General features: G+C 44.5%; 1 protein-coding gene and 1 long non-coding RNA gene across 5 annotated transcripts in view; one reads left to right on the top strand and one right to left on the bottom strand.

Moving 5' to 3' along the window:
- Nucleotides 1-2,388: 2,388 nt before the first annotated feature.
- FBXO15 (F-box protein 15) overlaps nucleotides 2,389-15,199 on the top strand; it is a 111,874-nt gene continuing 99,063 nt past the window's right edge. Inside the window, exons 1-2 of one of the 4 annotated variants that reach the window (XM_083187731.1) lie at nucleotides 2,389-2,555; nucleotides 11,145-11,264. In XM_083187731.1, coding sequence (XP_083043857.1) covers nucleotides 11,173-11,264 — 92 coding nt within the window. In that variant the 5' untranslated portion in view covers nucleotides 2,389-2,555; nucleotides 11,145-11,172. Of the gene's footprint in view, nucleotides 2,556-2,621; nucleotides 2,700-11,144; nucleotides 11,265-15,199 lie in introns of those variants that run through there. The other 3 variants (XM_083187727.1, XM_083187728.1, XM_083187729.1) reach the window with 3 other exon arrangements.
- On the bottom strand, nucleotides 11,397-12,091 carry LOC146079510 (uncharacterized). The gene is made up of 3 exons (XR_014474577.1): nucleotides 12,009-12,091; nucleotides 11,803-11,920; nucleotides 11,397-11,600 (listed from the first exon to the last, which is right to left on the bottom strand). It is a non-coding gene; the product is annotated as an uncharacterized LOC146079510 (long non-coding RNA).

Here is a 15,199-nt window from a genome sequence, read left to right as displayed (position 1 = left end):
AGTGCTGAGTGGCAGCAGGCAGGCTTCTCCGATTGCATCGCCGGCGGCCCGGCCGTGTGAAATGATGATCCCCATGGCGTCGCACCCCGTGGCTGGCCTCACACTCACAGTCACTCTCTCTGGCAGATTCCCATGAGTGCGCAGGGTGCGCAATGCCCGCGCGTGACATCATGACGCACCGGCCTGTGCATTGCACTCATGGGAACGGGTGAGCAGCAGGGGGAGGAGAGCGGGGAGAGCTCAGCCCGACCTAGTCTGTTGGTCCAGGCAGCACACTGCCGGGACCAGGAGGAAGGTATGCGGCGATGTGCGTCTGACCGCTGAAAAAGCGGTACATTCGGTACAATTGCAATTTGCCGGTACAGACCTGCAAATTCGGTACAGTTGGAGGGTATGGGGAGGTAGGTAATCATCCAAAAGGCTCAGCGCCACTAACAATGCCCTGCACACTGACACATGATCATCTCCATATTCCCAGGCATAACCACTATGTGCTCGCCCTGTACACTTACACACTATAATCATCTGTATATTATCTGGGGATGCGGTCGATACGTTGACAATAATTAGGTCTACAGTCAAAAGTGATTTCCCAATATGCTATTTTTGCCCATCCAAGTGATTTTCCCAGGGATGGATGGCTTTCCATAGCAGAACGCTGAACCACCCCATCACTCATCTGCTGGTAATATCAGAAGGTGAGAAGTAGTGCCTGTCGATAATGCGGGAGCTCGCTTCAGCGCATCCCACCTAGACATTCATACTGGGCGGCTTTTGAGCTGAAAGCAGGTCAAAAGTTAAAAGTGAGCTGCTTTCTGCTCAAAATCGCCAAGTGTGTATGGGTCTTTAGATTTGGATTGGGTGTGTTCAAACTGAAATCTAATTTGCGTTAAAAAATAAAGCAGCCAGTATTTATCCTGCACAATAACAATGTAAAGGTCCATACACACGGGGCGATTTTGCCCAGCGTGTATGGACAGCGATGATCGTTTTCATCGTTAGGGGGAAAGCCGCGCAGTGCGTACACACTGAGCCACTTTCCCCCTGCGTGGCGCCGACAGCTGGGGGAGGACAGCTTTGCATAGCGCAGAGCTATGCAAAGCTGTCCTCAAAAGCGCTCATCTGCTGGTAATACGCTTTCCCGGCAATTATGCATGCGCACAGCGTCTATTTTCCGCTTGCCAACAACTAACGGGGGACCCCCACTTTCCCCCCCCCCGCCGCGGGACACTGCCGGTGGCGGGAGGGATGCGGGAACGTCCCCGAAAACCGGGACGTCCCCGCGATTATCGGGACGGTTGGGAGGTATGCATATTATACGGTGTTATATATAGTATGATCTGTGCTGCATGCAGACAGGTGGGGTGTGGGTAAAAACAGGAACCGGACGGATTCCTGTCCAGGGGGTACGGAGCTGCCTGTGATACCTTTCACAGGGGGAGGAGGAGCAGTGCCGGTGCAAGGCACCGGAGCGCCCCAGGCAGGGGGGGGGGGGCGCCCCGGCGCTCACCCGCTCCACGGGTATAATTACTCACCCTTCAGGAGGAGTTTGGGTCTAGCTTAGCGGGCGGGAGGGAGAGCTGGAGGTCTGGCTTAGTGGGCAGGAGGGAGGCCTCGCAGTTCAGTCCCGGCGCAGTGTGACTGACATCTTCCTCCACCCGCACCGTGTACAGCCGCTCAGCCGGGCAGCGCTGAGCACTTGGCTCACTCTCAGACGCTGCCCGGCTGAGCGGCTGTACGCGGTGTGGGTGGAGGAAAATGTCAGTTAACATGCACCGTGGTCCGGGACTGAACTGCACACAGCGCAGCGAGCCCTCCCTAATGCCCGCTAAGCCAGACCTCCAGCTCTCCCTCCTGCCCTGCTCCCAACTACCGCCCCCCAGTGGCCGGCGCCCTAGGCAAATGCCCAACACTGCCTAGTGGTGGCGCCGGCCCTGAGGAGGAGGGAGAGAACAAAGCCTCCCTGTATGGTCCAGGCATGTAGCAATATCCAAAATGGTCCAGAGTCCACTGGTGAAAGCTATCACAGGCATCCCCCAGACGGAACATCCCCTGGACCGAACACTACAAGCTCTGGAATGCAGAGTTTGATGTCCGGTCCGGCGTTCCAGGGTTCTGTCCGGTTCTGTTTTTTTAATTAGTCCCAGACAGGTGTGTGCCGCATGGTGCCATATATTGTATGGTATGTGCGGTATTGTGTCATATATTTTACTGTGTGCTGTATTGTGTTATATATTGTACTGTGTGTGCTGTGTACAACCATGAGTGTGCTGTATGGTCTCATATATTGTATGGTGTGTGCTGTATTGTATTATCGTCGCTGTCATATACTGTATGGTGTGTGTGCGGGATGCGCTAGTGGCCGGCAGGAGGCAGTAAGAAGTCAATTTGAAGAAGGCCGCCTCCTACGCGAGTCCCCGGGTTTCCATGGTTACCAGCACACGCCGAAGTAGGGAGCAACGAGGGGAAGCCGGGGCTGGTGCATGTTTCCTGTAGCCGGCGTACATGTATGTAAGGGGACAGGATCTGACCAGTTGCACGGACAGCGTTTCCAGGTCGGCTAAAAGTACATGTTGGGGTTAAACTTATTACAGTATGTGTGTGTGAATGCTCTGCCCCTACGGTGACTACATGGCGCTGCTGAGACTTGGCTTAATTGAGTTACTCTAAGCGTGTTCTTTCCTTTGACTTCACGTTTGGTGATTGACCACCATGGCAACAGGTGGCCGTGTTACATTGTGGCGTCTGTCACAGGGCTTCCTAGTTTTCTCTGTGAGTTCGGAATTAAGCTATGGTGAACAAGTAAAATACAAGTATCCTCTCCTATTTCTGTCTCACTGACACAGTCCAATGTTGTTATTTCTATAAGAAAGAGTCACTGCAGGGAATTACACAGGTATGTTATTAAAGCATACTGAACATACTACTAATGTACTGTTAGTAGGCTGTGTCCATATAAACAATATAACTTATTTATACCCCTTTTACGCAAAAAATAAAATTCCCTGGTAAAGAAGTTCCACCTAGGAATTTCTTTAAATACATCGGACCTGTTTCTGTGTGAAAGGGTCGATCCGGATCTTAAACTCCAGGTCTCCAACCCTGCAAATGGCCAGGGTCGGAGACCCGGAGGTTAAGATCTGGATCGACCCTTTCACACAGGCGAAAACCCAGTGTAATAGAGAAAATCTCCGGATCTAAAATTTAGACCCGGAGATTTGAAGGGGGCTGAAAGCAGGCTGCCAAATAACCTGGCGCTTCAAATGCCGGGTAATTTTCGGGGGTATTCATCCACCACTGTGTGAAAACGGTATAAATGAACACTATAAGGTCACTATATTGACACATTTAAAAGGTCAACATGGCTTTAGGTTGACATGGGGAAGGTTGACAGTTAAAAGGTCGACATGGGTTCTTCACTCTTTTTTTTGAGCTGACGTGCCGACAGGCGCTATTTCATTCCCTACCATCTAGGGCATGGAGGGAGAATAGAGTAGTGTCCACTCACCATGCTTCAAGCACGGTGGCACATGATGCACCGATACAGTGTCCATGTCGACTGTGTCAACATTCAGGACAAAAAAACACGCAAAACCCATGTTAACCTGTTTGCTGTTGACATTTCCCATGTCGACCTAATGCTTGTGTCGACCTAATGACCCTGTGACCCTGTGACCTAAAGCCTTGTTGATCTTTTGTGTGTTGATCTAAGGCCTGTCAACTTATGCCCCTTTCAGACCGCACAAAAATTTTACAGTTTCCAAAAAAACGATTTCTGGAAACGGTAAAAAAGCCGTTTCAGACCTGTTTTTTTTTGGTGTCACAACAGGTCTGAAACGGGATTCCTACCCCCCCCCCCCCCACCTGGGCAGTGCAGGGAAGTGAATGATCGCGCTGGGGGCAGGGGGTCCCTGCAGCAGATGGGAACCCGCCACTGATCTAAAATACACTGCAGGGACCCCCTGCCCCCAGCGCGATTATTCCCTGCGCTGCGCTGCCCAGATAGGATCCGGGCTGTGGGGCTGGCTGCTGCTCTTCCCACTCCCCATGTCCCTACCTCCAGCATATGTATGGCCGGAGAGCGCTGCAACATATGTATGGCTCAGCCCGCTCAGCTCAGTGAGTTGTTATCCCGCTCCACCGGGGTTTGTGGCCGGGTCTGAGCTCCCCAGTTCTATTCTGCACGCAAGACCCAGGCATGGCATGACATGACAGGACAGACCATGACAGGGGGAGGGGGGTAATCTGGCCAGAACAGTACCGCTTCACTGTATTGCTTTCACACCGCAAACCTGCTTTAGACCAGGTATTTAGATGCGGTGTGAAAGGGGTTAAACTTGCGGTACTCTTTACCTAGAAGGGCGCCCATCGCGGGCATTGCATGCCATTATAATGGCATGCGATGCGACCGATGCGATGCCCGCGATTTTACATAGAAATACATGTTAAAATGAAAATCGCGTCGGTCGCATCAAATGCACCAAAAAATCGCATGCGATGCGACCGTCGCGATTACCGCAATTTTACATAGGGAACAATGTTAAATGGCCCACAGAGGCCAAATAGCCACCCTCAAGTGTGAAATGGCCCCCCCAATTGTTAACGGCACCCCACGATCAACGTCAAGTGTGGCGAGCGGCGGCGGTATGCGTCCTACGACCTTTTCATACCCCCACTATCCACGTCGGCGTGGAGTTGAGAATAGAAAGTGTGGCGAGCGCAGCGAGCCACTGAGCCCAAAGCGCGGCGAGCGGACGCGGATACCTTCACAGGTATATGCGTCCCCTCGCGGGCTTCACAGGTGTCCAGAGGCCAAATAGCCACCCTCAAGTGTGAAATGGCCCCCCCAATGGTTAACGCCACCCCACGATCAACGTCAACCCGAAGCGTGGCGAGCGGCGGCGGTACGCGTCCTACGACCTTTTCATACCCCCACTATCCACGTCGGCGTGGAGTTGAGAATAGAAAGTGTGGCGAGCGCAGCGAGCCACCGAGCCCGAAGTGTGGCGAGCGCACGCGGATACCTTCACAGGTATCCGCGTCCCCTCGCAGGCTTCACAGGTGTCCGCGTCCCCTTGCGGGGCTCGCCACGCTTTGGGCTCGGTGGCTCGCTGCGATCGCCACACTTTCTATTCTCAACTCCACGCCGACGTGGATAGTGGGGGAATGAAAAGACGACCTTTTCATACCCCCACTATCCACGTCGGCGTGGAGTTGAGAATAGAAAGTGTAGCGAGCCACCGAGCCCGAAGCGTGGTCGAGCGGACGCGGATACCTTCACAGGTGTCCGCGTCCCCTCGCGGGCTTCACAGGTGTCCGCATCTCCTCGCGGGCTTCACAGGTGTCCGCATCTCCTCGCGGGGCTCGCTGCGCTTGCCACGCTTCGGGCTTGGTGGCTCGCTGTGCTCGCCACACTTTCTATTCTCAACTCCACGCCGACGTGGATAGTGGGGGTATGAAAAGGTCGTAGGATGCGTACCGCCGCCCCTTGCGGTCTCGCTGCGCTTGCCACGCTTTGGGTTGACGTTGATCGTGGGGTGCCATTAACAATTGGGGGGGCCATTTCACACTTGAGGGTGGCTATTTGGCCTCTGTGGGCCATTTAACAATGTTCCCTATGTAAAATCGGGTCAATTGGGCCATTTAACATTGTTCCCTATGTGTAATCGCGTTGGCCGCATCGCATGCGATTTTTTGGTCGCATGCGATGCGACCGACGCAAATTTTTACCTTGCGATGCCCAAGATCAAAATCGTGGGAGCCGTTCTAGGTAAAGAGTACCAAACTTGCTCTGACCCGTTTAAAAAAAATGTTTTAAATACCTGGTCTAAGCAGGTTTTGCGGTGTGAAAGCAGCACAAATGATCCCAACCAAAATGAACATAGTTCTAATTAATAGAATGACAGTGCTAAAGTTCTTAAGACAGGGTTTTCCGAACTGGGTCCATGCTTGTGCACAGATGGCATAATAAAATTGAGTTATTAATTAAGTCTGTAATTAAACATGGATCTCCTTTAAAACCTGGACTGTTCAGGTGCCTTGAGGACTGAGTTTGGGAACCACTGCTTAAGAAGAAAAATATTTCCCAAATTATAGTTTTGGTTGTCATTTCTTATAACACTTATTGAGGCAGATGTATTAAGCGATAAATTTAAGACCTAAACTGGAGATAAAGTAGAAGGAGATCACGCACCAGCCATTCAACTCCCAACTGTCATATTTCAAACACAGCTGATTAGCTGGTGCGTTATCTCCTTCTACTTTATCTTCACTTAAGCCAGGCTTAATACATCTGCAGGAAAAACAACACTGCGCTATGATGACAAATTGTATATTTTATTAAATAAAAGTGTAAATATATCTCAATTCTCAATAAAAATGTTAAAAAATGAAATCTAAAACTGGATATTTGGACTCAATACATCTGCCACATTGAATTGTCTTTGTACCTCCACCCACTGTGCATGAAGCCATGATTTGTGTCTTTGCCAAGAGGGGGGCGGGGGTCATAATGGCATAAAGTAATTCTACTATAATACTACAAATCTCCCCCCCCCCCCCCCCGCATTGTAAACTGTTTTGTAATCACTGGATCTAATGCTGGGTACACACCTAAAGATTTATCTGTCTAGTGGGAACACAAATCTGGCAATGTCAGGGAGCAAATGCTGGAAAACAAGTAAAAAGGATTGTTTGGATAAATGTACTAAATCAGGCAGCTTTAACAAATTTGTCTGAATGACTAATGGCTGTTTTCCAGCGTTTGAGAGCACACGGTTGATTGCCATATGCTCCCATACATTACTAGGTTTATGTTCCCACCAGACAGGAAAATCTTTAGATGTGTACCCTGCTTAACTAGCACCTGTAACGCCACAACACAACTTCCTATTTCTATTCACAGTGAAATAAATGTTCCTGCCAAGTTGTGTGTTGCTGGGACATTGTTACTGTTACTTTGATGCTGTGATCATCACCGGGTGCATTCACCCTGGACAGCGGGCAGGGGTGGAGAGAGACGTGGGGCTGTGGGTGGCACCATTAGCATATGGGTGTTCCCAAGAGAATGATGGGCATTCTCATGCTAATGAGGCCATGACGTGGGTGCGGAGGGCGGGCAGCTGACATCACCAGATGTCAGCTGCCTGCCCATTTCCTTCCCAGCGTGCACGCATATGTAAAGTTGCTCAGTGCATCCTTTCATACGCCTGCACCTTCCACATCTTTCGATGGTCGGTGGTGGATCCCCCTGGCCAGCGAATGGATGTTACTGTATAACATCCATTCGCATGCCCTACTTGCTAATGGGTGGCGGCAGCCATTCGCAAGGCGGGGTTTGGTGGACTTGCAAGGCTGTAAATGTGCAGGTGCCAAGCCGATGTCATGTGCAGATGCCAAACATTGCTCCCCCATGCCAACAGATTAGAATAACCTCCTTTTATCTTAAGACCCCCCCATACACTAGTGCGAGAGAAGTATCATGCGATCTCCCTTGAATTGCATTTGCGTACGACGTATCATATATGATCCAAGCCGAGGCAGCCGGATCCGATAAACATTTAGGGTAGCAGGGTGATATTAGGCTGTGAACCGATGTGCACGGTACCACGCTTCACCTGAAAAGGTCCCAAATCGCATAAGTGTATGGCCACCTTCAGTCAAAAGGCAGTCAAATATTTGTCTCGAAATTACATAAGCACTCTACTTCCTGCAAATATTTGTCTCGAGATTACATAAGCACTCTACTTCCTGCAAATATTTGTCTCGAGATTACATAAGCACTCTACTTCCTGCAAATATTTGTCTCGAGATTACATAAGCACTCTACTTCCTGCAAATATTTCACTTGGAATCCCTGTTATCATAGTAAGATCATCATTTTAAAGAAGAGCTTATTTACAGAGCCTTGGTGCAGGGCTAGGACAACCTGTGGCACTCTAGCTACTGTCATGTATGTCATAGCATGTCACGGCCCAGTTTTAACATGACCTGATTGCAAAACTGTAGCAGGGAATGCAGGGATGTGTCGTTCCAGACCAGCTGGACTGCCACAGGTTGCCTATGTCTGCCGTAGACATAAAGGGAATGAGACTCTGGGGTGAATTGTAGATACCACCGGATGCTTATTTGAGATCACTCACCTTTGTTAAAGTAATTCTGAGTGCAGTAGCTTTGTAATACCACTTTCATATCGCAAAATGCAGTGTCGCCCCGGGACTTTGAAACGGTTCAGTCCCGATGTGACCCTGCACTTTGCTCTTTCTGGCACCCTTCAAAGAACTGGCAATATTGCCTGTTCGCTGACATCATGTGGGGGCAGGGCAGAGCCGCAGAGCGTCATCGGGGACGGGGGAGGAGGCAGCGCTTGGAGCTGACGCTGCCCCCAGCACAGCCTTCTCCATCTGTGTGAATGGGAACTGGGTCACTCAACCCTATAAGGGCCCGATGTCAACCTTCAAAAAGTGATAAAGTGGAGAGTGATAAACAGCCAGCCAATCAGCTCCTAACTGCCATGTTACAGGCTGGGTTTGAAAAATGTTAGGTAGGAGCTGAGTGGCTGGTTGTTTATCACTCTCCATTTTATCACTTTTTGAAGTTTGATGCATCTGGCCCTTAGAGCTACAAGGGATTGAACAAGGATACCTATGGCTGGGCGTACATGTGCCGGTAGATATCATATGAGGCAGTATGCAGTGTGTATGGCCAAAAAATAATCACGACCAGTACTTTAAAATTGTTGCATCGTATCCTATTTGGGCATGGTCCATACATGCCATCCTCCCTCTCATAATACCCCTTTTACCCATTTTCGCTAATAATGATCTGTCTGCTCTGCCTTCTCAGTACGACTGGCCTGTGTGTGTGACCACCTTAATGAAAGAATTGGTGTTCTTTGTTGACTTATTTCCTTAGGGAATATCCATTACATTTTGACCTTGTTCTTTAAAGCTAAGCTATATAGTAAATCAAGCTCTACAGACGCAAGGTCAGTCTGCATCCCTGAACTTTCAGTTCCGTAGTATAGATGTCTGTAAAATCATTCGTTAATTATTTTAAAGATTTTTGTTTCCTAGTTAGTATTTAAATGATGGTACTGAGATATGGATCAATGTAGAAAGATGTTGACGTTTCCATTAAATAAACCCATTCGAGATTGTTATAGTGAAGATTAGGAGAGAGAATTATTGATTTAATGCTTGGATTCCATCTATGTATTTATTTAGATAACTATTTATAGTGTGTCAAGGTCTATAAAGATGGCAAATATCTGTAATCAGATGACTCCTAGTGAGTGCTTTTAGATTTTCATTCGGTACAAATGGAATTTTTCTGTAGTAGGGATGCGCGGATTCCCAGAGAACTGCCCCCCCCCCCCCCAACTTATCTGATCTGAGGGATCCAGAACGAGGCTGAACGTCAACATCCCGCTATCTGATTCTCATGAGACTCAGTCTCTATATAAGTTCAGATGATCCCGGTGCCATATTGATTCTGGCTGTGGATTTTAGACAGAACGGACATACATCTCAGTCATTTTATTTTTAATATAACAGTTCAGGGCCTGATTCAGAGGTCGATGCACTGCAGCACATGCATTTTCCTGACTGTATGAATGTGTACATTGTTGGCAATGTTTAAGGCAAAATCATGGCCATTCCTGGGCGGAAACTGGTACGTGGCCTACAGTGAATGATAAAAATACGCAGTTTTATGGGTGTGTTATTAGAAATGTCATAAGATTGTTGCTATAATCATGGATAGTGTAATGGTTAGCATTGATGCCTCAGTCATGGGTTTGTTACCCACCATGGCCCTAACTGTGCAGAGTTTGTATATTCTCCCCATACTTGCGTGGGTTTCCTCCGGGTACTCCGGTTTCCTCCCACAATCCAAAATATACTGGTAGGTCAATTGGCTTCCAACAAAATTAACCCTAGAATGTCTGTGTGCCTGTGTACATGTGGTAGGGAATATAGATTGTAAGCTCCTCTGGGGCAGGGACTGATGTGAATGTTCAATTATACTCTGTAAAGTGCTGCGGAACATGTATGCTCTATATAAGAAACTGTTAATAAATAAATATAAGTGGCTGTTTTCTCATAAACAGTGGGAACAACCACTAAGGCCGGGTTTAGAAGAAGATCCTGAATCCATAGTGAGAGTGATGATGTGCCAACAGTGGCTGGTTTACATCTGCAGGTGTACAATGTCCATAGTAAGTGGGTCTCTCAGGATATACTTATTCTGTCACATGAAGTACACAAGGGAAAGTCTAAAATGTGTATTACCGCAGGTGTGATTCACCAAAAAATAAATGTGTTGGCAAAAAACAATGTAAAATCATCCACCTCTGAATCAAACCCTTTGAGGGTGAAATTCAATTAACTGCAAAATTTACCCAGATGGACCCCACCTCACAGCTTATCAAACTGCGAGGTAAAGTGCATGAAAAACCCCACAAAATCATGATACGTGTGGTGGAAAATCTCATTGATTCCACAAGTTACATAGAATCAGTGAGTTTCCGTGTGTGTTATGATTTTTCAGTGCAAGAAAAAGGCTATTTTATGGAACAGCCTTCCCTGCAATGCTGTTATTTTTGCAAGCAATTACCCTTGAATACATAGTCACCAGATTTTCATATTCCTGTGCTAACAGCTTAATTTAAATGACATACGTAATATATATTCTGTATTACAGAGAACCATTTCATTCAAACCCAGGAGGGGTGCGAGCAGAAATCCACTAGTCAGAATAGCTTTGGGAGCTCCCTCTCGCCACTATTAACATTGCAGTTAAATGAATCGACCCCATTGAAAGCTATTAATGTACACTAGTAAGCCCGCTCGAAGCAAATGCTTCAAAAGCTAGCCTGCTACCTTGTGATTACCTCTGTGTTTGTGCATGTGTGTGAGAGAGAAAGCGATGTCGTTTCTCTCTCTGCCAACAGATGGCAGTGCTTCGGAGACACACAAACAGACACTAGACACATATATAGATGATATGAAAGCATATATATTTTTTTTCTGTCTACCTGTTTTGAGTGTTTTCCTATATTTTGTGTTTGTATCCGAATTCTGGAATATGCAGGAATATTTTGAAGGATTTTTTGCTTCATTTTCAAATCTTTTGGTCTCTTGTAGTTATTGCAGGGTATAGAGCTTTGCCATAATGGCTACTGGACGTGGTTGGGTTCATAAGCAGCACAGTGACCAAATGCAGAAACTGAAATCTGGATCAGCAACCACATCTCAGCAAAACTCGTAAGTACTGTACCTAATGCTTTATAGTACCTCGATAAAAACAGCAATATCTACATATTACATTTTCCCTATTAATGACATATATTTATATATATATATATATATATATATATATATATATATATATATATATATATATATATATATATATATCTTCACAATAGTGTCTTCAGCGCCCTCAGTATGTAATGTTATTTAAAACATCTAAAATCAATAAACACACTTGTGGCTTCTTTTTTGAATGATGTTTATCTTTTTATTTTCAAGTTGTTGTAATCAGTACCCAACGCGTTTCGTCTCCTTAAGAGACTTCATCAGGGGTTTTGTGTTTACAATCTAAAAAATACAATATACATTTATAAAAAATACAATTCATATACATTACATACATTTTAAAATAGATGGTACTAAAAATTTATATTAAATTGTTATAGATTAGCTTAGGGGTGAAGGGAACATAGAAATATGTTAAAGCACACAGTGCTATTGAATAGTATAAATATTATTAGATTTATTTTTCTATTTGTCAGGTACATACCTCTGACTGTATAATTAGCTCCTTTTAGTGTAAGAATATCTGAGTCTTGTTAATTTTAGACTTCTGGAGTGTAGTTATTCAAAAACGATAAATGATCCTTCATATCATTGGATATAAACTACAGTGATATAGAAAAAATTGCAGATTAATATTCAAATGGGTTATTTTCATATGTAATTAGTCCAGTACTGTTTTTTAACGCATACCTTGAAAAAGTACTTGAATTAGATCAAAAAATTGAATAGGAATGGATTCCTCAGAGCCAGGTGATTATGGGGTAGTAACCCTTCCTCTATAATGGAGATGGGTAATAGGATTATTTATTTTTAGTAATGTAATATATATATATATATATATATATATATATATATATATATATATATATATATATATATATATATATATATATACATATTTTCCCTTTTAGCAACATGGCTACATACATACCAATGTATTTTTTGGGACAATCCAATCTTTTTTCAGAAATTAGGGCTGATAACTTCAGTTTTAGAAACCATTCAGAAGGCTGTACAGAATAAAATAAAAAGTACAGATATATATACTTTTACATTCCAATTTGTAACAGAATCCATTCATTGCTGCCATAAGAGACATTGTATAACAGAATCCTATCCAACTATCTGTAACAGAATTCATTGCTGTCCTATGCAACATTGTATAACTGGGTCTTACCAAGTATCAGCAGTGTGTGTGTGTGCTCCTTGGAGTTCAGCCTGCAAGTGAGTGAGTCTCAGGCTGGATCTCCATATATATAGGGAAACATGGGATGACATCACTTCCTGTTAGTTAGATTTAATATGTAATGTTTATTATTGCCAAATTTTTACCTATTTTGAAATGCTTAATAGTATTATTGGTGCCTATTAGGTCATGAGCTAAATGTTTAGAATAAAATTATAATTTTATGTAAATATCCCATGATGCAGTGCGTCTCGTGACTTTCTAAACTTAATTATTTTTCTATACTTGAGCCAGGTGCTATAGTTTATGTGAGGTGCTTCACGGGTCTCCTACTTTTATATAGTGTCCCCGAAATGAGTGAGGGGTTCTGTGCGGCCGAAATATCCAGTTATAATGCGGTTTGCGTTCCTCACTTTCCGCGGTGGAACGCGCCGCCATTTTGGCGGAAGTCCGCCTGGTATGAGGATAACTTATAATTCTTATCGTGAATGTGCTCTCTTAAGTGTTGGAAGTTTATTGTTTTTTATCGGGACTCTCACTATTGTACATAGTCCCTATATTGTGGATGGGGTCAGTGAAACTAATGGATGGTATTGTGAGGGGATATCGCTTTCCACAGACATTATGGTGGAACGCACCGCCATTTTGGCGGTAGTGAAAAAGAATATCTATATTCCACATTCTCCGCGGTGGAACGCACCGCCATTTTGGCGGAAGTTTGCCTAGTGTGAGGATAACTTATAATTCTTATCGTGAGTGTGCTTTCTAAGTGTTGATTGAATGTTTTTTTAAAAAGTTTTTTTATCAGGACTCTCACTATTGTATTTTGTCCCTATGTTATGAATGGGGTCAGTGAGACCAATAAATAGTATTGTAAGGGAATATTACTTTCCACAAACATTGTGGTGGAACGCACCGCCATTTTGGCGGTAGTGAAAATATCTATATATAGATAATATATATAATAATCTCTCTATCCAGTAGCTAATAGACATTTCTATCCAAGAGCAAGGAGCACTCACCAACCAAATTGCTAAAGCTTTTAACATGGTGCCTCATAAAAGGTTTTTAATGGAACTCTGTAATTTAGGGTTAGGAGATAAAATTTGTAATTGGATTCAAAACTTTTTGCACAATCGGGGACAGAGAGTGGTGGTAAATTGCATACATTCCAGCTGTGGTAAGGTCCAGAGTGGAGTCCCGCAAGGTTCAATATTGGGATGCCCCTGTTTTAATATATTCATTAATGATATTGGAAGTGACATGGTGAGTAAAACTGCAATATTTGCAGATGACATGAAGTTGAGTAAGGAAATTTACTCAGAAGAGGATGTGGAAACACTACAAAGTGACTTGAATAAACAGGAAAGGTGGGCATAAATGTAGAAAATGCAGTTTAACGTTGATAAGTGTAAGGAAATTCATTATGGGAACAAAAATGAACAAACTACTTATAAGCTAAATGGAGTTATTATAGGGAATTCTGCTGTAGAGAAGGACTTGGGGGTCATCATAGATTAAAAATTGGGTATTAGTGCACACTGCTTAAGGGCAGCAGCAAAAGCAAACCGGACACTGGCATGTATTAAAAGGGGTATGGATTCAAGGTATGCCAATGTGATAGTGCCTCTTTACAAGGCATTGGTAAGATTACACTTGGAATATTGTGTTCAGTTCTGGGCACCGCACCTTAAAAAGGACATAAATTAATTGGAACAGGTAAGGAGAAGGGCCACTAAGCTAGTAAAAGATCTAGAGTCAATAGAATACAAGGATAAGTTAACCAGGCTGATTGGGGGCACCAAACGCCTACTTGCCTCCTGGCTCTAGGATCAGCTTACATGTCTGGGACATGGTTGTTGTGTGGCAGAGCTGGCATTCCTCTGGTTATAACGATTACCCCTCATAGTACATGGAGGTATATTTTAAACATTTTTTTGAGGCGCTCTTGTATTTTGAACATCTCCCCTCAGCACAAACATTTCAGAAATATAATAGCCTGTGACTAGAAGTCCTTGGCGGGATCCTGTCGAATGTGTCTGAATGATTGCTCTTTAAAATGTCAGACAGACTAGCGGGGAACTTGTCGATTCCTGCAAATTTTTGGTTTTACCACTTTGTTTTCTAGTTATGGATTAGTCCAGTCAGGATGTCCTTTTTTTTTTTTTTTTTTGCATTTGTTCTGGTCAAAATGGCATGTTCTAAAACGCTCAGTATTCAAAATAAATCCAGGGTTTGTCCTTGCAGTGTGTAGAATCTCATTTAAGTTGCTGCATCATTAAGGTAACCTTTTGTCCTTTGAAATTCAATTAATGTAATTGTTTGTATAAGTGCCTGTGTCTATGATAGCTTCAGGGTTTGGTACACACTTGCCAAGACTTGAAGAGTCAGCATCTAATTTCCGTAATGGTCCTGTCCCCCCCCTCACTGGTCAATGGGCCAATTCTGCAACTGTTTTACTTGCAGGTAACACTTTAATCACTGACATTAGTAATAGTTGTATTAGCTGTTCAGGAACATTGAACTTTTAATTTCTGATTCATGGGTTTACATAATATTCACAATACAGTATATGAAAGGAAAAATAACTATGCAAGGGGAATTTAGGAATGTGTTTGGAAATCAACATTGTGAAACAAACACATTTGTTATATTCTATGTAAAGCTATGGCTTTGTCTAGAACAAGTTGCTGAC

Source organism: Crinia signifera, chromosome 5, assembly GCF_055691185.1.
Source record: "Crinia signifera chromosome 5, ASM5569118v1, whole genome shotgun sequence".
Classification (NCBI taxonomy): Eukaryota; Metazoa; Chordata; class Amphibia; order Anura; family Myobatrachidae; genus Crinia; species Crinia signifera.
Note: the sequence above shows the minus strand (reverse complement) of the source record. Positions and strands in the feature narration are given on the sequence as shown.